General features: G+C 42.1%; 1 protein-coding gene across 2 annotated transcripts in view; it reads left to right on the forward strand.

Moving 5' to 3' along the window:
- The first annotated feature begins 626 nt into the window (after window positions 1–626).
- Window positions 627–22860, forward strand: part of ANO2 (anoctamin 2) — a 191750-nt gene continuing 169516 nt past the window's right edge. Inside the window, exons 1-3 of one of the 2 annotated variants that reach the window (XM_056342011.1) lie at window positions 627–699; window positions 7735–7919; window positions 10839–11231. In XM_056342011.1, coding sequence (XP_056197986.1) covers window positions 681–699; window positions 7735–7919; window positions 10839–11231 — 597 coding nt within the window. In that variant the 5' untranslated portion in view covers window positions 627–680. Of the gene's footprint in view, window positions 700–7734; window positions 7920–8986; window positions 9235–10838; window positions 11232–22860 lie in introns of those variants that run through there. The other variant, XM_056342012.1, reaches the window with a different exon arrangement.

The following is a 22860-nucleotide window of genomic DNA, read 5'->3' on the forward strand; positions in this document are numbered from 1 at the left end:
GAAGACTAAGCAGGATCCATCACCTGTTCTGATTAGACAGTTGATTACAAGATAATCCCCTGAATATTTCATGCAGGAATGACAGTGCTGCATCCAGGCAGTAAGGTAACTTGAGTGTTTGAGATAAGCCTTACAAAAAGGTTTCTGCACTTACCTACTACCTGGAAGCACTGTAAAGCTTTGCAGATATAAAGACACTCTTCCCCACAGAAACCACCTCCAAGATAGCCTAATCCTTGAATAATGGTTTTTTTGACAGCGCTGGCTCTGTTGTAGAGCCCTGGTTTTGCATTAGCTTTTTTTCTTCCTCTCCTCCACTCCCTCTCCACTGCATTCTGGGGAGTTAGGACAAAATATGCCTATTGTTATGTTGGTTGTTGAGGCATTATGGAGCATGGAGACAAGATACTGAAGTTTCAGCAGGGAATCGCCATGGCCTCCCAGGTCATGAAAGTTTTGTCTTTTTCCCTCTCTTTCCTCCGTGACGATAATCACCAAAACAGAAGGTCTTGCTAATTAGCTTCAGTTCGTGGTTTGCTTAAAGCAGGATCAAGCCAGGATGGAAATAGCTGCTAGTGCTGTTCACTGCTTAAGCCAGTGCAGAAGCAGATTGTGCACACAATCAGCATAGCCACATCCTATTAGCACTGACACAACTTCCAGCCAGACCTCCAGGCAACATGGAAACACACACGTCCGGTAAGTTTATTTTCTGCTTCATTGTTAATTGCTGACTATGAAGTTAAATAGGTGGAAAGAGGGTGGGGAGCAAAGACAGAAATACTTTGAAAGAACTTCTCTGTCTTCTTTGAGGACATTTAAAAAAAAAAATGAAAAAAAGAAAAATCTGTGGCCCAGGTTACATACATACAGCTCAGAGACAGTTCTTTTTTCCGAAGCCTCAGGAATGCAGCTGTGGGTCAGCGTTGTGATGCATGTGGAAAAGACAATCATTGGGCAAATGCCTTGTGCTGGGCTTCTGCTCCTTCCATCTGCATTTGCCTTATTGCAATGCAATTGGGGGGAGCAAGCAGTACCCTTTTTCAGAAGACTGTGCAGCAGTGAGCTTTCAGTACCCATGCACAAGGAACAAATTTGCTCAGCGCATAAAACCTTTGTGTTTGAGTTCCCAGTGTACGAGTGTAGAATATTGTTCACTGCTGATAGTGTCACTATTACTTTACTGCTACAGTCAAAAGCCCTGTGGTTGTTTCCACTTCATCTCATTGTTTCTGGGGCTGTAACTCTGCTGTGAACTCCGAACTATCACACAGGTCACAAAATGGTGCAATTTCTGTGCCCTCCCATCCAGTCGCCTTCCTGAAATTATTTGTATAGCAGACAATAGTGTACAAAGAGCCATTAGATTTAATGCCTACTGCTGATCTTTGTTGAGTTATTCCAGTGTCCTTTTTCCAACTCAGGTCTTTCACTATTGGAGTTAGTCCTGATATATAAATTATGTCAGAAAACACAGGTAATTTCTGTAACCTTTGCATGTAAAGTAGAATTAAAAAAATAACAGGAGGGGAGTCTGTAAAGTTATACACACAGTCACAGTTGTATTATGCAGATATAGCTCCATTAAGTCTTTGGGCAATGCAAACATTAAGGCAGCTCAGGGCAGTTCCCACATCTATATCTACAGGTCTACTCTGTTTCCTTCATTCTTGATCATTCAGATTCATAACCTTCCACTCCTCAAGAGACCCTCTGGCTCATGGCGTGTACCAGGGGCGAGGGAGCATCTCCATTAGCTCACGTATGTTCTTCCTGCTCCTGACGCCAGAGGTGAGGGCTCCTGGGGCTAGGGGCTACCAAAGGAGCACAACCACAGGCTTTACATTTGCGTCTGTGACTGTAACTATTCAGGCCAGTCAAAACTAGCTAGGAGCTGTGCTCCCCCTTGCCTGCCCTTGCCTGTTTCAGGTGCTGCAATGCTGTTTCTGGCAGCAGTTCAGGGGCGGACTGTCAGGGCCCAGAGCACAACCCCCTTCTAGGCGTTTAGGTGGCCATGTTAGAGTTTAGCTGGCTGAGTCCAAGCCCAGCTCCTTCAGCAGCCAGAGCTGTTGTGAGGAAAGCTGGAAGTGAGAGCACGCCTCCCTTTCCCCTGGGAACTGCTTTTAAGCTGAGGCTTTACCCCTCGCCCCTGCCTGTGCTCCACTGCAGCTAAGCTGTGTCTGCACCTGGTCTCTCACCTTTGCCGGTTTGGCCCTGACAGACCCCGAAGCTCTGCTTCCCAGCTTGACTGGGACCAGCCCCATCACCGCTGCCTTGCTGGGGTGTCACTGCGCTGCGCCTGGCCCTCATCACTGTCTCCCCCTGACCCTGACCTGGGCTTGCTGCTCTGCACCTGGGCTCCCTGTCAGCAGGGTCACTCACTGCTCTGCCCTGTCATGCTCTGCTCCAGGCTCACCTTCCCTGGTGGAGCAGATGGCCATAGGCCACCTCCCCTCTAAAAGAACTGCAAGAGAATTGTTATTATCCATTCTGTCAGTAACACTTCTAAGAATCGGTGAACACACATTCACTGACAAAGGGCCGGAAGGTTATGGACAAGTCACTTTGAAACTATAATGACTCAGGGAAGCTGCTAATATACAGTAAACAAAGTGCATGGTGATATGGAAAGAAGCTCAGCTTCTGCCAGAATCACTTCTTGTGCACAGCTCCACCAAACCCAACACAGCTACAGCTGAGAGTGATTTCCTCCACCGAGTCCTCAAGACTACCATTAGTGCCTTTTAAGCATCATAGGAATTAAAGACAGACAAGGCTTTTTGGTTTGTCTCTAATGCTCTCTAATGCAGCATGGTACAAATTACAGCAAATTTCAGGTAAGAGGCTATGAAGCCTACCATGAAGAAGAGGAACTTAAGAGGAAGCTTCTGAGAAATGGAAGCATAGGTGTGGCTTGGAGGATAAGAAGTGTTAAGATAAGATCAGAGATGGAACAGTCCTGCTAAGACTTAAGGTAGACAGCACAGTCCCACACAATTCCCTCACTGCCTTCTATCTTTATCACATTGTCCCAGCCATATACCCTGGGCTGGCAGACGTCCTGGGCAATGAAATTGGGAATGCAACCGAAGGGTAGAAGAAGTTGAGCTAGAAGCAGAAAACAGAATTTTTCAGGTTTGCCACTTCCTACCTGTTCTCCCACTGCTGAGTTTCCACCAAGAGACATGAGATCCAAATTTGCAGCCTGCTGTTTGAGGGCTCATACGGTACCTCTCAGACTGCAGATGGGAAGGGCAAAACTGCCTCTGACACGTCCTGCCTAATGCCTTTGCCAGCCTGGGTACACCTGCCTGTCTGGACCCTCTTCCAACATCATTTGAAACGCCACATCCTGAGCCCCCAGGACAGTCAGCAAGGAGAATCTCTGGGTAGGAATCAGTATCTCAGTGTTGCCCCTTAGCATTTGGCTGTACATAACACAGCTTCTTCTTTCCTTTCCAGCCCCCAGAATACAACTGGAGGAAAAAGACTCATTATAGAGAGAACTGCCTACTGCTAAGTTTAGTTATGGGACTGATTTTAGCTAAAACAGTTAAGTAGGAGGGGACTAAAGAGCTAACTAGTTCTTAAACCGTCCTGAAGAAAAAAATATCAGATGTCTGAAATTTAATGGTCAAATGCTATTCTTCTTTTATTCAAATCAGGAGTTTGAGAACACTGCAGTAATACAAGTTATCTTTGGTGAAACCTGCTGGACCTTTTCCTTCAAGTAATATTGAATGAAGAATGGATTTCCTACGTACAAATTTATTCCTAAACATTTCCTTTGATGGCTTGTTTCCTTTAAGCTTGACCAAAGCTTATTTAATTAACATGCATTCCCTTGTGTCTGAAACTCTTAACTGAAATATTAAATAACAAGCAGTATTTTGAAAGACAAGGGGTGGCAGCTTAAAAAAGAAAAAATGCAGTGCAATGAAAATACTTGTGCACTTACACGGACATGACTGGCTGTATTGAAATCTGCAACTCTAGGTGGCAGCGGGGTCAGAACTAGATGATGTTTAAGGTCCCTTCCAACACAAACCATTCTGTGATTCTATGTTCAGAACTGGGAAGTCATTAGCTTGGAGGGGACCTAAAGAACACGTGTAAAACCATGGTACGTATTCTTATTTATACATATTTCCTTTAAAGAAGATATGTTTAAGTCAAGCTACATAGAAACAGTGAACTCAAGTAGTTCTTTTTCCTACCTACTTGGAGGGTGGACGAAATGACAAGTTTGCCAAACAATGCTCCTGAATCGCAGATGTTTTGAACAACCTTCCAGAGCAGCCTGTGCAAGGTATACTTCTGCCTGCGGTGTCTTTCAGAAGCGCAGTCCATTTCTGATACTTCGGTAGAAAGAGAGGAAGATAAATGAAAGGCCAGTGTCTGTGCCCTGGGTGGCCAAACCATTTACAATGCATTCTGCAAGTAGTTGTGCCTATGATAATCTGATCATCTGGACCGCTCAGACTGGGTAACTGGCTGTTACTCGGGATTTAATACAGAGCTCCTAATTAGGCAGACTTGCTTACTGCATATTTCACAAGCAGTGTGGTCTTTTAATACACTCCCTCAGTCCTTCCACTTTTGGCAGTATGTGCAGCTGCTTCATCATTGCACTTCAGACAAGAAACTGGCGAGTCCAGTGGTGAGGTCAGTTGGTGCACATACAGCCAACCTTTATGTTTACAAAAAGCCGAAGCAAAGGAGTGTTGAGAGACTGAGTGAGTGTGTAGATGATTACTGCCTGTGAATTGGCACTGGAACGAGAGCTGGTCATCGATCTCTGTCCTGGAGGTACCTTGTCCTTGGAAGCCATTTACAACTTAATGAAGTTTGACTGGAGGGATGGCTCCCAGGTTATTTTTCTAGAATGAGTGTAGTTCTTGAATATTTGCTTTCTGCGTTGAATTCAAGATTCACTCTGCTGCTGTTCTCTGGGGAGATATATGTATGTACCAAAGCTATGCATGTGTGCATGTGTAAAAAATATATATATGCACATACATACACACACACACAGCTTGTTTCTATTGATAATAATTCCTCTAGAATATTTACAGAATGAGAACATGTAAGGCCAGATGTCGTAAAGACTTACAGGGTAGATTGAGGTCAGGCAGCATCTGAAGCAGAAGCCCCTGAGGCGCTGCAGTACCACAGGCAAGCACTGTCAAATGTGGAAGTCATTCAGAACATAACATTTTGGTTCAGTCAGTTTGATCTGGGAAGATGAAAAGCTTTTGGGAGAACAGAAGTCCTCCAAATTCAGGTATGGAAATTTTATTTCCATCAAAAAACTTATACTGACTGGAAGTCCCTGACTGCCTCACCAGCTTACCAGTGTTAACCTCAGGGTTGTGACACAGTTCCTGAAGGTTTGGAAGCGTAATGGAAATTAAATCATTTTATTATAAATGGACTGCAGATTTTTTCCCTAGGCCTAGTTAAAAGGACTGGAAGAAAAAAAGGTCTTTAATTGACTGTGTGAAGGTCTTGTGAGATATCCCAGGCTTAGTTTGAAAATACTGGAGAAACATAGTGTGTAGCCTTTGGGAACGAAACCTTCACTTATTACTTATTTTCCTTGGAGTTTCCCTTGTGGCATCATTATGCGCTTCATTAAAGTAAACCAAGTGTAAGTCTCCTCGAGAGATCAGAAAAGGAAGACTGGTGAGTCAATCTACTGTACTGTTCAAGCGCTGCAGGACCTTAATCTATTATTCATAAAAAACACAAGAATAATCATAACATTTAGAGGTCAGGTCTCCCCCTCCCCAAGCATTTCCTTCCTTAGCATTTTGCTGGCTGCTCTTTTAGCTCATGATTGCGGGTAAGAAAAATCAGTCCCTGTAGAGGGCACAGAAGATTAGCAGTAGGACACAGCATCTGCCTTAGACTCTTGAAAGAAAAAAAGAAGGGATTCAATTAAATAAATAGAAAATATGCTTCCAGATTTTAGCAATACATAACCCCAGCCCCCCAAAAAAAGAAAAGGCAGAGAGACAAATTTTGCTATCACAATCTATAAGAATGGATCCTTTCAGATTTTCCTTTAATTATTTGGAGATGATGATCACTGTTCAACTCCATAGGCTTCCTGCATACAGCCACCTCCTTCAGTGCTCCATCTTCGGAGAGGCAATGCAAGGTATTTGTGCCACCAGTTGGCTGTTCCAGCAAAGTGGGAGAAACACACTCCAGTCGCATGAACACTGAGCAAGAGACACAGCTATTGCTGCCTTCTCTCTTCCCCTGTCTCCATCACCATAAGGGAGGTGTAGAAGAAACTGATCAGATTTCCCAGTGCTTTCTTGTGGCAGAGAACAATGAGATTGCTTTCTTATAATAAAGTACAGCAAATCCCGTAAGGCAGTTCCTCCCAGACTGGAAAGTAACTATACCATGCTGTTGAAGCTTCTCGTTTCCTTAGACAGAAGGTGAAGGTGGGGCAAAAGAACTGCAGCGTTACTAGGATTGCCAAGTAAGGAGGCAAGAAGAGATATGATGGATTTAATATCTCCCTGAATATGTGGGAGCTTATGAATGTTCCAGTTACCTTTTCTTCCTAGGGAAGAAATAAGCTCTGGCTGGAGAGCCATGGTGCTTCATCTCTTCAGTGGTAGTGGGGCTAACTATATGGGCAGATGGGTCTGCTACACCTATGTCTTCTCCCTGGTAGAAAACACTAATGCTTGAAGGACCAAGCCACTATTTTTCACCTCAACAAGCATTTCAAAGAAACTATGGGTAAAGATCAATCAACCCCATTTCAGTTACGGCACCACTAGAGGGGGAAAGAGTATGAAACATTTGTATGTCAACACAGTTTCTGTACCCATTACTTTTTATCATCATTTTTTTCGCTGCGCTACTGCCTGTATGGGACTGACTTTCTGCGTTTCCTACCCGTGACCAAGCATTCGTCTCATATTCTTCTGTTGCTGTACCCTGCTCTATGGCACAGATACAGCTTACCAGTGGTGGCAGGGAACAGGGAGTGTCATGTCACTGCCTACCCCCTCCAGACCCTCCACTACGCTGCATTGGCACCGTATAATTTGTCAATACAAGAGACAGGGAACACATCTAAAACTAACGGGTTCAAGACATTAGTCTTTCAAGCCAAAACATGAGGTATAAACTCATTGTGCTTTATGAGAATATCACACCATGAGATATCCAAAAGTTAAGAGTTCTTAGGGGAGAAAGACCGTTAGCCAGAAGTTTGTACCTGTACCTGATGCTGCTACATTAGTTTACATCACACTAGAACTGAAACACGCTCCATTTCAGATCTAGTTGTAAGCCGTAAGCAAAAGTGACTCGGTTTGTTTGAGGTCATTTGGCTTCCACCTGGTGTGAACGCTGCACCCAGAGAACCAGGGCGCAGGTGCTGAGGACACCCAGTTGCTCATGTCCTTGGGTTGCTTACCTAGCAGAAAAGCACAGACTTTCCAGCTTCTAACCTCATGACTGAAGTGCAGGAGTACAAACGCTATTGATCAACCAGGGCAGTGCTGAGCTAAGTGCAGAATTGTATCATGGTTCCCCTTTCCCAGCAGTTCACGCAGGTAAGTACCTGTCTGGAGTTGTATGCACCCCGCAAGGCGCAGCATCTGAAATTGGATGGTATCTATTAACTGCAGTATTTCCCATTCCTTTAGGAAACTGCCTGCACAAAACCTGTTTTATATAACAGTACTTATCTCTTATTCTCAGACTTTCCTCTAGCCTCCTCACACCCAACTCTGAATGGACAGAAGACAGCAAAATCAGCAAGGAACTGTTTTTCAACATACAACAGCAAATACCTCACAGTCCCTCAAAACCAGTCTTCCTTGCACGGCAGCAGGATCAACGGAGCTTTTGAAGCACCAAGCTGTACGGGATCCTTCAGCAGTTCTGTAAGCAGAATTTTATGTTCATTGATTTATGACTAACATCTTTGGGATGAAGAAGAGGCTTTGAAGAGAGTCAGCAGAGCATGGTGCCCTCTTCCTGTGGGTTAGGCAAATCCACACTGGGAAAAGTGACTATGCAAGTAAACTGATACTACAACCTTAAGTAGTTCGGGAGACTTTCTTAGTGTACAGTAGGAACTAATTGCTACCATAAAAGTTTCACCAAGCTTTTCTTAATAATTTACTTCAGCCAAAATCCTTCAGAGCAGTAACAGGAGGGTTGCTATTATTAACCCTAGCATAGGAAAAGGTCTGCAGGCTGATGACTAAATTGGCTATCCCTGTGCAAACCCTGGGCCAGCATGTGCCCAGGTGTTAGTGTAGGCTGGATTGGAAGGTGTTAAGTGTAGTGTGGCTGTGGTCTGCAGGGCAGAGCTGTTGTTAGAGGAGATACCTCCTAGGATATGTTTGTAGTGATATGTTGGTTATTCAAGGACTAGAATAAAATTGTCATGACATGCCAATTCTACCTTCCTATTTTTAATGCTTGGTGTGCTGGCTACTTGTCTTGGAAGCTTCAAGAAGCGATGTGGGACTGAAGATGGTAATTTAAATCACTGATTCTGACTAAAAGTGACACAATGGCTGTGAGAGTAGGGGAGAAAAATCTTGATAGTTCCTTCAGTGGCATTTTGGAAGTTGTAACTTATTTGTGTTCCTCCCTAACAAGGTCTTCTTGTGCCAGAATATCATACAGTGAGGAAAGCAGTGCAAATTTAGGGCCGGAAAATGTCCTTACTAAAATCTTTGGGAATTTTGATTTGTTTTCTATGCACTAGATGCCCACAATAATGGGGATGGCACTTTACTGCTAAGAGTGAGAAAAATGTCAACAGGGAGGGAGAGCGAGATGTCGTTGTATCTCCTTAGCTATTATTCTGTGTAACTCCAGCAACATCAAATGTTGCTATGGTGCTCTCTCGGGTGGCTGGGATGTGGCAGCTGGCTACGGACAGTAATAAACAGGAAAAGCTGTTTGTGACTTTTCATGTTCTTCAACCTCCTTGCTCCCTCTCCTGCCTTTTGTTTGTGCTTCTCATTTCTGTCCGCACTTTCCAGTCAGGGAGGAGAGGATGCTTAAAGCTCGTCTTCTTTAGAGTCAGCTAATGCATTTTGTTGTGCCAGTGACCTGGTGGTGGTGACATCATTACTTCTGTGCTGTATAGCGTAAAACTCTCTGGAAAGGAGAGTAGAAATCTGCAACGGGTTTTTCTTCACTGTGGCAGAGATGGATCCAGGAGGTTTGCATGGACTGCCTGTGAGTACTACATGAAAATGTATCTAACTAGGAAATGAGGAATTGCAATAAAATGCTGTCTCCCAAGCAGTTTTATATTCTGCCAGAACGTAGTGCTGAGTGTAAGTTTATATATGCCTAAAGGGACTATACATACACTTTACACATAAAGTGTGTGATAAGTGTAATGTGCAGAACAGATTATTTGGTGATAATTTTGTGGAAGAATGAAGGATGTGACATGCATATAAAACCAATATTTATTTAGTGATATGGTGATTGAAACTACTTTGTGGGAAACTAAGTCAAGCAAAGTAGTGAAAAACAAGAATTTGGGAGATGCTGGGGTATATAATAATATGCACATTTATATAATACTTTCAAAAATTCACGTTGTGTTAACAAACAAGAAAATTGCTGTACAGCATGCTTGGTTAACTTTGCATTCAGGACTACCAGTAATGGAAAGGGAGACAAGGAGAGAAAGAAATCTGTAATTGGTACCTGTCAAGATTTTGGTTGTATAGCCACCTATGGGAACCATAAATGTCTGGAATTAAGTTATGGGCTGATTGCTTTGGATCAGGTTGACCCTATTTATTTGCTTGTATCTTGTTCCCCAGTTACTGGAGGGCTGGTGTCATGCTAATGAATGACGTTGTAGATAGCTCTGTGAAGGGCTTTCAGCTACAGCATTGAGCTGGAAATGGTGGATGGTAACAGTTTTGGAAAGGTATGGGATATCTTAGTGAATGAGAAGTGAAAGTGAATACCTTACATTTGGTATCGGCGTTCAATATGGGTGATGCAGAACTGCTGTCCAGGGTGGGGTGCGATGGGCAGGGGTTAGTACTGGGTCATCTTCATCCCAGAAAGGTTTGTAGAGCGGAGACGAGGAGGCAGGTGACTGAGTACAACATAGGTGATGTGAATGATATCAGTCATTGATTCCAACTTGCAATGTTACTATCCAATCACATAGTGTTTTCATCAGACGTTAAAATACAGGTCAGCTATCATCATTTAGCCATCCATGGGGCATATCCTCTCTAATACCTGGTATTTTCCAAACGTTTCTGTCCAGCTCTACCCTTCTTGCCCTTTTAGTGCACCAAGGATATTGCTCCTGTTCTAGTTCAGATCAGTTTCTTCCCACACACAGTTTTTTTCCTTCCTTCCTTCCTTCCTTCCTTCCTTCCTTCCTTCCTTCCTTCCCCTGTGCAGCTTTGTTCCACAGAACATCCTTTCCCATATCCCGGTCTGCAATGTGATTCTTATTCTCACTGCTCCATCCCATTTCAAAACGTGGGTGTCTTCTCCTATACGGTCTGTGTATGTGCAGGGCAGAGACAGCGTTGGCGCGTGCCCCCTGCCTGCCGGTCAGGTAGGTATCCCACGTGTTGAGATAAGGCTGTTATCTTTAGCCACTATCGTTTGTTTACAGTTGGAAGAGGTCAGGGTGGCAATCTGGCTGGTGCATGTTTGTAGGTCATACCTACCCTGGCTGACCTCCCGTTTTGACTCTGTGCAGCTTTACATCCTTGTGTGGAGGCAGACCCTGCGCCTGCCAGCTTCCTGGGCTTTTTGGCTTTCTTGTCTGTGAGACTCGTGTGTTTCTCTCCCAGATTATAAACAATTACCTGGATGGGACGCAAGGAGGGGCGGCGGACCAGGCGTCCCCGGACGGCACGCTATTCAGGCACAGCAAGAGAAAGGTCGACTACGTGTTAGCCTACCACTACCGAAAACGCCTTGCTCGGCACCTGCCCGGCGCGGGCTCACCAGAGCCTACACGCGGATCTGCCCCCTTGGCCCTGGTTTCGAATGGAGGGACTGGGAAGGGCCGTGCTGAGCCACAGCAGCAGGACGGTGGCCAGTGTGCCCTGCCGGGGCCACCAGGGGTGGAGGTGATCGAGCTCAGCCCACTGGACGCCCTGGAGGAGGAGAAGCGGATGCAGCGGGAGGAATATGAACACAACCTGGTGCAAGAGGGGCTGGAGATAGAGAAAGACCCTGAGGTAAGAGGGAGAGACTTGCTTCTCGCACTGGGTGTCCCGATGGGTAACGGCCACCTGGGTGTCGGAGGTGGCTACGTACAGGCCGTAACCGTGGCCGGCTGTGCGGGGTGACTGGGTGCCCAGAGCATGGCTGCCCCCTCTCCTCTGGTGGGGAGGCCAGCAGCCCAGCTGTGGCCATGCGTGAGGGCCGGGCCCGGCCTGCCTTCATTCCTGCCCTGCGTCAATGTTAACTGAGAGGCAAATCACACCTGTGCCATCTTTTACAAATAAGTGCCACTTTACAGCCTCACTGACTCCCCCACGGCTGCTTCTGCAGCTGCACAAGGGTAGGATGTGCCGGAGGTCTGTCTCATGGCCAGCTTGAGGGGCTAATCCTGAAGACAGCTTGTTACTGCTCAACAGTAGTTCAGTACTCAGCATCCATGGGTCAAACCCTGCCACCACTGCAACCCCTAATTAGGGTTCTGCAGAAATATGTTGTACGAGCTACTTTATGCATGCCTAAAATATGGTGTAAAGCCAAGGAGAAGATGGTGGGGGTGTTTCTGTGTTGCTTGGTTCCTACTGCCTGGGAAATATGTGGTTGTTGTTGTTGATTAGGGCACTATTGAGTAGCAATTCCAATTTTCAGTAGAAAACGCATTCATCTAAATGTTCTTATGGCGTGCGATGAACACACTTTTCTTACAAAAAAAATAGTTTTTACATTTTAGTATTGTTAAAATGAAGAAAGGCTCTCTTAAGTAATTTGATGGAATACAAAGCACTGTTGAGGCATTTCATATTTCCTCAGAATAACCTGGTGATTTTCAGTGCGACTCTTAGCTTTCCTCAGCCATACGCAAATGTTGTCATTTCTTCACGCTACCCACAAAATGAACAGCTCCTATGCTGCAACAGGAGAACCTCCCAGCCTTTAATGTATTTATTCTCCCCATATGTGCATGATGTTGGATAGTGTTATGGTAATATCAGCTGGGAGCTGTGGTTAGGTTACTTGACTGCAGGTAGTCGGTCAATTGAGCACGTGTCTTCCAAACCCCATGTTGATGCACTGAGCTCTGTGCTATTCCTCTGGACCTCTTCGAAAGCCACGGATATTTATTTCTGTTGAAGTCAAGTCCCTGCTGTGTTCTAGTTTTAGGTGTTCTATTGGTTTTGACACCAAATTTAAGAAACTTAGGGCTTCTTTTCAGAGGTGCTGAGAACTTACAGCTCATATTGCTTTCAGTGCAACCAGTCAACACTTCCAGAACATGGACCAAATCACAGATTGCATCTGAAAATTTGAGTCTAGCTGACCTGGCATAGTGTATACACATTAAATCATTGGCAGGAATAGAAAGAATTAGAAAAGCCTTTTGGCTCTTAATGTTTTCCTTGCTCAGTTTGCTAAGTTGCAGGTGGCTATGGGTTGTATTTCACTGCACAGCCTGACTGAACCATCCTTGCACTGGACAGAAAAAAAGTGATCTCAGATCCTGATTCTTTTATACTAAGCATTGAGGTTAGGTTTCAATACTGCTAACACATGACAATCTTACTGCTATGATTTTAATACAAATTGCATAAACCCCATGAGAACAACTGTTTTTGGAGACCTCTTTCAGTTATGAATTTCATCAGAACCTGAAAAGTCTAGCAGGAGATTTGGATTTGATTTTTTGACTCATTACTTATGCAAAGTCCAGCTGGATTTGAATTCTGGTTCAGACCCCTTCCAAGTGATGATGTGCACCCTTAAATAATATACAAAATAATAAATGATGTCATAGAGAGCTGGTCAAAGAACAAATTTTTTTGTCACGGTTTTCCTTCTGAAGAGGAAAAGGCTTTTTGTAAATGAACTGGAAATGTTCTGAGGAAATTATTTTGTGACCAGTTCTTTTATAAGAAAAATTAATTGATTTTGAAAATTTTTAAAAAAATGCAATCTCATCACTTCTGTACCTGTATGTGTGTATGTATATGTATTCAATCCTGCTCTCCCAACACACAAGTTGTCTAATCAAGCTTAGCCTAAATGAACTAAGCACAGCATCTTTCACATCGGGATGCTCAGTCTACTAAACTCACAGGGTACTGGAGTTCCTCTAGAAGCTGCTTTTGTAGGCTACAGCTATTTAAAGATCAGGAAGTTCATCTCTAGGAACACAGGAGAGCATTATGACAATTTAAAAATCTTTGTTTCTCCAACTGTCTCTTTGAAGAAGTAGGAATTTCCGTGATGTTAGTTTGTTAACATATGATGTTAATATGGTTGCTATATGCTGAGTAACTAGGGACAAACACCTTTCTAATTTGTATTGTCAATTCTTTGTTTAAAAGAATATAGACAAGAAAATATATGAAGATATATAATGTGTATGTGGAGAGGGAAGTATTACTCTTTTTTGAATATATGGATAATAGGCAAGATTATGGTCTGTCTCCATATCTACCCAGTTATTATTTGTGAATTAGGAATTTTTGACTAGTTTCCAACTTCCTTATAACTTTCTATCAATTGTTATTGCTGTCCTGCAGAGAAACATTGTTCTCAATATAACCCTTTTAGGTTTTTTTGTGGTTTTTTGGGGGGTTTTGTTTTCCTGTTTTTAAACCGAGATATTATTTTGCATATCCAAGAAAACGTGCACAATGAAGGCAATGTGCACGAAGTTGAAGGTTACAAGTCTTTCCTCTTTAGTGTCAAATTGAGTACCCATAATGATGGGTGGTTGTAATATTTGACAGCCTTCTTACTATGCTCCCTGGTAAAGTCATACCTGATCCATAGCATGTATTCACATGTTACACCAAATACTGCCACTGTCAACTTTCAGACATGATGTTCCATGTGTCAGAGATGACAAATGGCAGATCAAGTTCAAGGAGCACTTTGGCTGGTTACCTTCTTTTCAAATCAAAACATTTGGGTGGTCCAGTGTAGCCTATGCCCATGAAAACAATTGAATTAGCCTAAATTAGGGTTGTGTGGAAGTGATATTTGGTGGAAAGAATAGAACAGAAGAGGAAACTCCCTATTCACATCTGATGACAGCAGCTTAGCAACGCAGAACTACTGGTTTGCATAGTTTGCTATGAGTAAAAATAACGTTTCTATCTGTGACTGGCCTGTTTGACCAGTCTATGAAGTTAGATAAAATATACTCTTGCATGTGTATGTAGAATTAACTACCTTGTGTTTCACAATATCACATAGTGATTAATATAGACCCTACTAATACAGATCCTGTAAACACTTCTGCTAATCTGCATAGTGTTAAGCATTTGCAGGATTTGCTTCCTCTGCTTCAAAGAAACACAGTTAAAAGTGCAGTAAAACTATTTTTCCAAGATGTCCATGCCAGAAACCAGATTCTTTGGCATGTCTTTGTAAACTGTGATGGAATGCCAGCAGGTCACATTTACCCTTGTGAGCTAGCTGTCAGAGCCATGACAATCCTCTTTAAATAAACTCTATTTAACACTAGTGGCACAAGTCAAATTTTGCATAAGATACACAAAGAATCGCTGAGATAGGTCACCTTAAGAGTACCCTCAAATATTCCACCTCAGTTCCCAGGAAGGGTAATAAATACCATACTGTTGTGTTTCACCTAATGTGGAGCAACAGTAGTTCGCTTAAATTTGAGTTGTACTGCTGCTTTAATGACTGCAAATGCAACTTGTACTGTATTCAATTAGTATTATGTATGGCAAAGCATAATAGGAATAGAATAAGATGACGTTGGAGATGCATCTTGGCATTCTGACAAAGTAGGATCATTTTTGAGCACATTGGAAATGAAATGTACTTTGCTAAATAGCATTTAGAAGAGGAAAAATATCTTTTAAGGGGAAGATGATAACAATTTTAAAACCAATTGTAAACTACCCTCCAAGAAACTCATCTAACTTGAATTTTAGAGCTAGCATAATTTTAAGGATGTCTCATTAAACTCTGTTGGCTAACATTAGGCTTTGAGGCAAGGAAGTCCTTAAGGTCCTCAGTGTATCAGCTTGTGCAGTGCTGTTGATAACAACAGTAGTGATGACTGGTTGTGACTGGATTTTTCTGCTTAATATTGCAAGGCATGTTTTTGAATTTTTGCAGGAAAAATCCCACAACAACCAACCAAAACCCCAAATTAAACCCTAATAAATCAAACAAACTTCCCCCTAAAAAAGGCAAACCCAAACAACCTCCACCCCCCAACCAATGAACCAACTGATTAATCAACATCCCCACCTCCCACCACCCGATCCTGAACTAAAGATAAGCTGCAGCTAGATTTTATCTATGGGATTGAATTGCACTGTTTTGTGGCACTAAGGTGCTCCCCGTTTGCCAGTGGAAGAAGAATTTTATCTTCTCTCAGCTGTAAAAGATCAGAGTAGCCAAAATAATATCATGATAAATTATTCAATGCAGAGGGTCTTTTTCTTTTCCTGTTTCTTCCTATCCCTACCTGTAGCTGAGGAGGTTTCTGTTGAGCAGTGCCATCAACATTCTTGCTATATGAGCTGTTTTCTTGGGTCTGCTATATTCCCTAGCATCACATTTATGTCATATGTAGCTTATTTTAATGTTAATACTTTTCATTGTGAAAAAGTGGAATTCCAATGGCCAAGAGTTCAATATATTTGGGTAGACCTTTTTTTTCTTGCCAAAACATTTTTTTTTTGATATAGAATATTTTGACTTTTAGTTAAAAGGTTATGGATATTGCTTAATTTAGTAGTATTTAAGAGCCTGAAAAAGTGATGTCTTTTTCCAAAATCTATCAATATGATTTGTGGATAATTCCAATAGAAGTATCTCATGCCCTTAGCACATATGAGACATCTTGCAGGTACTCAGTGTGAATGTCATAGTTGTCTCAAAATATTCATTCTTCTAAAGTGCAGTGGAAAGCTTATTAGTAGATAACATTAATTTTAAAAGGATAGGGAAATTTAATAGGAGTCCAAGACCTTTATCCATGTTAATGAACATCTCCCGAAGCCAGTGAGAATGCATACCAGAGTAATATAGTATTGGAAAGAGACTGGGGTCTTTTGTCCTCTAGGTCTTAGGACTTTGTGTTTCACTCTCTCTTAGTACAGCACTCAGAAGAAGACAATACTTCTTTGGGGGCCTCTTAGTGTAACAATTATATAAATATTTGATGGTTATTTTTCAACTCTAGTTACAGAAGCATTAATTAGCTAAAACATGTTCTCCTCCTGTATGTTACTTATATGGGGCTGAAATGTAATACACAGCTCTTATAAAATTAAAGTTGAACAGGCAAGGCGAGGTTTTCAGTGATAGTGAAATGGACGTGATGAAAATATTGGCAAGTTGATTAACTATTTAAGAGGAAATTATGTCTCCATTTTAGAGAGGATTTTGGAGTAACCCCATGGGAGTTAGGTGTGCTTCAGTCAGTATTAAAATAATGATCCTTGATAACAGGTGGCTAGGTAGAATGGCTGTGCTGTCAAAGTTGAAAAGTCAATACTATGATTCCTGTTTTTTAATTAACATCCAGACACTTAATGCTCAGTTATTAGGTACTGTAGTCAAAACAGCTTCCAAGGGTTTTAGAGAAAATTGAAGGAATGTGCAAAACAGGGCCTGTATGTTATCAACAACATTTATGGAGCTCTTCTGTCAGCAATGATAAATCTCATCAACTCTCTGCAGGCTGGGAAACGGAGACATCAATATCTTGAATTTCAAATGCTGGTACATTTGGGGTGTGCGTTCTGGTGATATGTACAATGGAAACTGCACAAGAAGCATCCTATTTTTACATAATGCTGATTCTATCAGACTTGCCAGGCAGAAATGGCAAATAGGCTCCTGAATTTGTGTGTGTCTTTCACTGTGTCCTACCTGCTGAGTTCTGCTGCCTGCTGGAGGAACTACTTCCATTTCTACAAGTTGCTAGGTACATAAGAAACCCACAGGAATGACTTATAAATCTTTTCTAGGGCATAGCAGGGAAAGAACTAGGCCCTTGTAGGATAGGGGATGAAAAGTGGCAAAATCATCTGCTTGGCTTGTTCACAGATAAATCCATGAAAACATTTTTTTAATTATCAATGGTCTTGTTTGCAGCAGAAGTTTTAATCTGCAAATTAAATCCATGGAGACAATTTGAAGACCAATACAGGAAGCCCTGAGGGATGCTACAGTGCACTGATGACGCTGCAGTAGCCAGAATGCCTGCAGAGGAGACTTGGAGGCTGAAGTGGTGATAATTTCTGTAAACTGCTTAGGCCAGTGCAGCTTAAATAGTAGTTTCACGAAAACAAAGTAGTAAAATATAACATAGTTTGGGGATTTTGGTCCTGTGCTTTGTTGTTTTTCTGACCATTTAAAAGACAGAAATTGTGCTGCTGTTGATTGGGGTGAGGATTCAGCTCCTACAGGTGCTGGGTGAGGACTGCCCCAGCGGCAGAACCTGCTGCCCAATGCATCTGAACCTACTCTTTGGCAGAAGAAGAAATCCTGAATTTCAAAGATTCTTTTGTAGGGGAAATGGGACTTGCTTTGCTTTGCTGTCCCCAAGCAATTGCCTGCTTTGTCTACAGCAGCAAACAGCCCTACAGATCTGTGATACCAAAGGAGTGATCACTTGTGCATTTCTGCTGATTGAGTTGCTGTATGATTTTGTAATTTTTTGGAGGCATTGCTTCTTAGTCATGACTTCACATCTAGTGCAAAGGAAAGCAGGGAGGACTGCTTGCAACTTCTTTGCGTAAGTAAGAGACATTGAGAATTCCACCTGGGAGTGAATGTAACACTGTAGATAAGTGCTCCCTGTTTTTAATACATTGTTTTTTTACACATATACATTCATTTATGTACTGTTTTATGTTGTTGTTATAAAAGATCTAAGATATGCACCTCTGTTCTTCCCTCATGGTTTTTGTCTTGTACAAAACCAGATTAAATAAAAGGCATTCTCTGTCTGAAAACTCTGTGTCAGAGACAAAGACTGACAAACAAGGAGAAAAATGAGAGACAAATTGATTTTGCTTATATTGATGGAAAGAATAGGGAGGAAATGGGATTTGGTTTTGAGTCATTTTTTTTCTATGGAAGATGAGAGCGGAGCACATCTTCCAGTGAGGAGAGATAGCGTTCTCTTCCAGAGCCAGGGAGAACAAAGCAGAGGTGCCGTGTCTTCTCACTGCAGGGGAAAAGACCAGTTTCAAGTGAAGCAGTGAATGGTTTTTCAGAAAGAGATCTTTCTGGCTTTGCTACTTCTGTTTTGGCCTCTGATGACAGTGGCTATGGAAAAGCCTCCACTGTCAAGAGCTTCTAGATTGCCAGAGTAAGCAGCAGTCCGGTGCTTTCCGCCCCCCCCCCCCCCCCCCCCCCCCATCTCACAAATCAGAGCAATATCCAGTCCATTTTTACGGAAGTGACAATAAATACTCTTGAATGGCTTAACTGGGGGCGAGGATAGAGGAGTTAGAAATTAAAACTGGAATGTCAGAGAGAGAGAAAAAAATAATAAAAATACCTGCAAGAGAATGAAAAGGAAAGAAAAATCCATTCACTCACTCAATTAACCAACAGTACAGTGGCACATGTGCGAAGGGAAGACCATAAGGTGGCACTCACCAGCTTCTGCCATCTCAGATTCAGGAATGGATTCCAGCAGAGAGAAGACTGGGGTGTATCCCACCATGGAAATCAGTCTTTGAAGGACAGAATTGTCTTAGGAGAAAAAAACCACTGTTTGTATATGTGCAGAGTGAGGGTTATCCTTTAGCAGATCCAGGGACAGGTAACATAAGTAATGAATCAGGCTTGTGGGATTCTTTTCATATATTTTGGACTCTTTTAAGGTCTCCTTGCTTTACTGGTGACTCTAATGGATGTGTGTTTCATTCTGTCCAAATTTAAGTTATTGAAAGGTCTGTTGCTCATGACATTATGACTAGACAGCCAAGCGTATTTCTCCAGGAAGAAAGCCACTATAGGGAAGGAATTATTCCCTTCCAGATGCTCAACTAGACATCTTGTGGTGTGTACATTTTAAAATGTTGTATTGTATATGAAAGGAAGGCATTTTGGAATGAAAAGTGCATTCATATTCAAGCTGTTCAGCATGGATAATACAAGGCTCTTTTAAAGAAAAAAAAAAAAAGTAATTGTCCCTTAGAAATCAGAATGTCCTTTCCAAGACAAATTATTTCTTTAATCCTTTGTAGGCCTAAGTTCTAAGAAGGGGCTGAGCTCCAACAACCCAGTAGTAGTTTGTGTGGATGAGCACAGCTTTAGTGGGGGAAAGCTGTCGTAGAGGGAAAGATTAGTTACCTGTTCTGTTTTTACTGCAAGATGACAAGAATCTAAAGATTTATGTATGTATATATAGATGGAGGGAGAAGTGATGAGTGTGTTTCATTGCTGTGTGCGCTGGATGTGTATGGGAACTGACAAGGACTACAGGTCTGGCTTATATTTGGACTTTGCTGATGGTGGCTAGGGTCATCTACAGCTTCTGTAGCTTGGGGATGCTCTATTATTTTCCAGCCCTCAAAAGATCTGTTCTGGCCACTGGAACCTGCAGAAATACACCTCTTCTCCAGTGAACTCTGGTCCAGTTTTCTGGTCCCTTTCAAGTATGGCACAAGGTTACTGTGCAAACACCATGGTACCTGAGATCTCCACCTATTTGTATCACCAGAAATAGCATTATGGAACCAAATACTGTCTCACTTAACTTTTTCAGTGAAAAGGAGTGAGGGTTGGCCTGCATGATCCAATTTTAATGAATGGATTTGTAGAGCAACGGTGACATTCAAGGGGAAACAGGAGAAATCTGAAGCCGCACTGTTTTTTGAAGACCCTGACGTATTTTGCTTCAATGTAAAAGTGAACATGTTTGATGGTACTTGAGTGGCAGCTTCTGAATACTGTTATAATTTCAAAAATATTGTGCATCTAGTTTCTCTTAGCAGTGGGAACTGTTGGATGCATAGCACCTAGGAATATGGCAGCACTTCATGTTGCTAAAAATAATTTGAAGAAGCTGCCTTTTCAATCTGGTAAGAGATGTGTTTATGTTTTCCATTTTTAAGAACAAATAGAAAAAATTCAATATGCTGCCATAATTTGTAGCCACCATGATGGCATCTGCATTGCTGCAATATTGTGATTGTTATGTTACATATGCTGAGGAAACTGCTCACAGGAGTTCCTCTCTCCTTTCCACAATAACCTGGCAGGTCTATTTAGATGAAGGCAGGGCTCTTCTGGTTCTGCAAGCACCAAGGTAATTTCTGTCTCTCCAGTGGTGTCTGGGCTACGTACTGTAGCAAACCATCCCTCAAAGGGGCTTGGCTTGGTAAGCATTTAGCATACCACAGATTGGGACTTCTGTAGGAGAAAAGACCTTCAGCTACAGCTTAGTCAAACTGGGATTGGTTCATTTTATAAAATGTGGTTCTTCTAATGCCTGCATCTTGGAAAAAGGAAACTGTGGTACATAAGCCATATTGAAGGTTGTAATCAGATTGTTTTCAGCTAGAATTATCTTTGCCAGTTCATTGTAAGGTCTTTTAAGTCATAGGACAAGTCAAATAATTCAAAACTGCATCATGTCCTATTGTTCCAGATCAGCAATTACTTTGGCCTGAATACAGCAACAAGGAAAAAAAAAATAGCAGGGTGGCATCAGGCTGCACAATTCCCATGAAAGTTAATGGGAGCTTGGTGATGAAATCCTCATGCACAGCATGGAAAATATACCCTTTGGAGTGAATTCTTTCCTTGATACACAGGACTAATAACTGTCTTCACACTAGTTAAGTCTCCCTTATGTGTACAGATATGTGCTGATGGTGATAGACCAATGAAAAAAACATGTAAGAGCTAGATACTGATTTCTGTGTGCTTATTCTAGGTTATCATTAATGTAACAATGATTTCATCACCTGAAACAAAACAATTGGACAAAATTATTTATTTTGAACAGGTGTATGGGTTTTTATTTGTTGCTTTTGTGGGGCTTTTTTTTTTTTTTTCTATGGAGATGGCAGATATGTTTGCTTTAGCTCCATACTCAAGCTCTGTCATCTAGGAATTAATTCATCAGTTCACTGGTCACTTTTCCCTTCAATTCCTTGATCTCTGCAATCATTTTAGAGTCTTACTGAATTCACTGAAAGGTTTGAGACCTATATATTATACTTTAAAGGAAATTTTTCAGGTGGAGTTAGGTAGATGACCTTGGAATTTCATAAGATGTCTAGTGGTAAACCAAATGAACCATGTGTATTTGAAAGAGGATTAGCATCCAGTAGTTAGGGGGAAAAAAAAAATGAAGCCATGTAGACCGATATTCCTTCTCATCTTTGGAAACAGCAACCTTTCAAGGGGGAACACAAAGACGCTACTTAAAGTGCACCCCTGAAAATGTAGAGGTGGCCATTACTTTTTGTAGGTCAATGCCAACATTAAGTACACTAGAAGAATACCAATGACTTTCTCTGCCAGAAGAGCACAGTGCACTTCCCTTAGTCATGGCATCACTTTACCAACTGGGAGATGGGGAATTTGTCTGCAGGCTCTGTCTACATGTTCACCAAACTCAGTCATGGTTTACTCAGAGTAATTTAGTAATACAAAGAAAATTTAGCATCTCAGAGATAGAAAATATATTCAAGGTCTTACAAATTCTTAAGGAGAACTCCAAGATGGCACCTCCAAAGTGCTAGTTCAAACTACTGTTATTTTTCCTTAATCCCTTCAAAATGGGGAAGGATATCCCTGCCCATCCTATGCTTAGGAATTTTTTCCAAATCACTCAAGAGTCCTAACTCTGCTCCCATTGAAATTGGCCACAGGATGTGAAAGATAATTCTCTTTTGTAATGCTTTGAAACAAAGTTTCAGCTCCAGCGCAGGTTGTATAGGCTGCCTTTACCTTTTCTGGATTCATGTCTTTTTATCCTTTTCTCGACTTGCCCCCCATTATCCTCACTTTTTTGGGAGCTGCAAATCCCTGTTGCCTGTCTTGAAAACATCTGGTGTTCCTGCTCTTTCTTCAACTCTTATATTCCATACTTCATTTTACAGGCTTTGAATATTGTTCTTTGCTTGCCTTTTAACATTTACAGATGTTCAACAGTCACAGAAACCTGTTAGGTAATCAAGACAAAGTAGCATCCTAAAGACTGTGTATCTATGGAAGGTCTTTGGACCTTGCATCCTTTCATTGTCCACACTCTGGTTGATGGAACCTAGGAAATTTCATATGATATTCTTTGTAACATAGGTGTACTTTCAGGCTTTTGCAGGACAGGTCAATATGCTGCAGTGCTCTGTGCTTCTGGCAAGCCTGCTTGCTTGTCACAGGTCTCTGTGAGTTCATTGGGTAATGGTTACTCTCTGCCTCCAGTGGCACCACTCAGCTTTCACAGGTCAGTGTATGCTAACTGCTTCAGCTCACCAGTGCTTGACCTGCTCACCTATCTGTGTATTCACCTCTGCACCATCTCACCATCCACAGTCTTCTGCAGGACTGCTCACCTATCCACCACAGCCCACTGCCCTTTCCAGGACTCTCCAATTCTGTCCATGATGCTCTTTCATCTCCATATCCTATACCTGCAGAGATCCTGCCACTCCTCGGTACGAC

The sequence above is a fragment of the Falco biarmicus genome, chromosome 5 (assembly GCF_023638135.1).
Source record: "Falco biarmicus isolate bFalBia1 chromosome 5, bFalBia1.pri, whole genome shotgun sequence".
Lineage (NCBI taxonomy): Eukaryota > Metazoa > Chordata > Aves > Falconiformes > Falconidae > Falco > Falco biarmicus.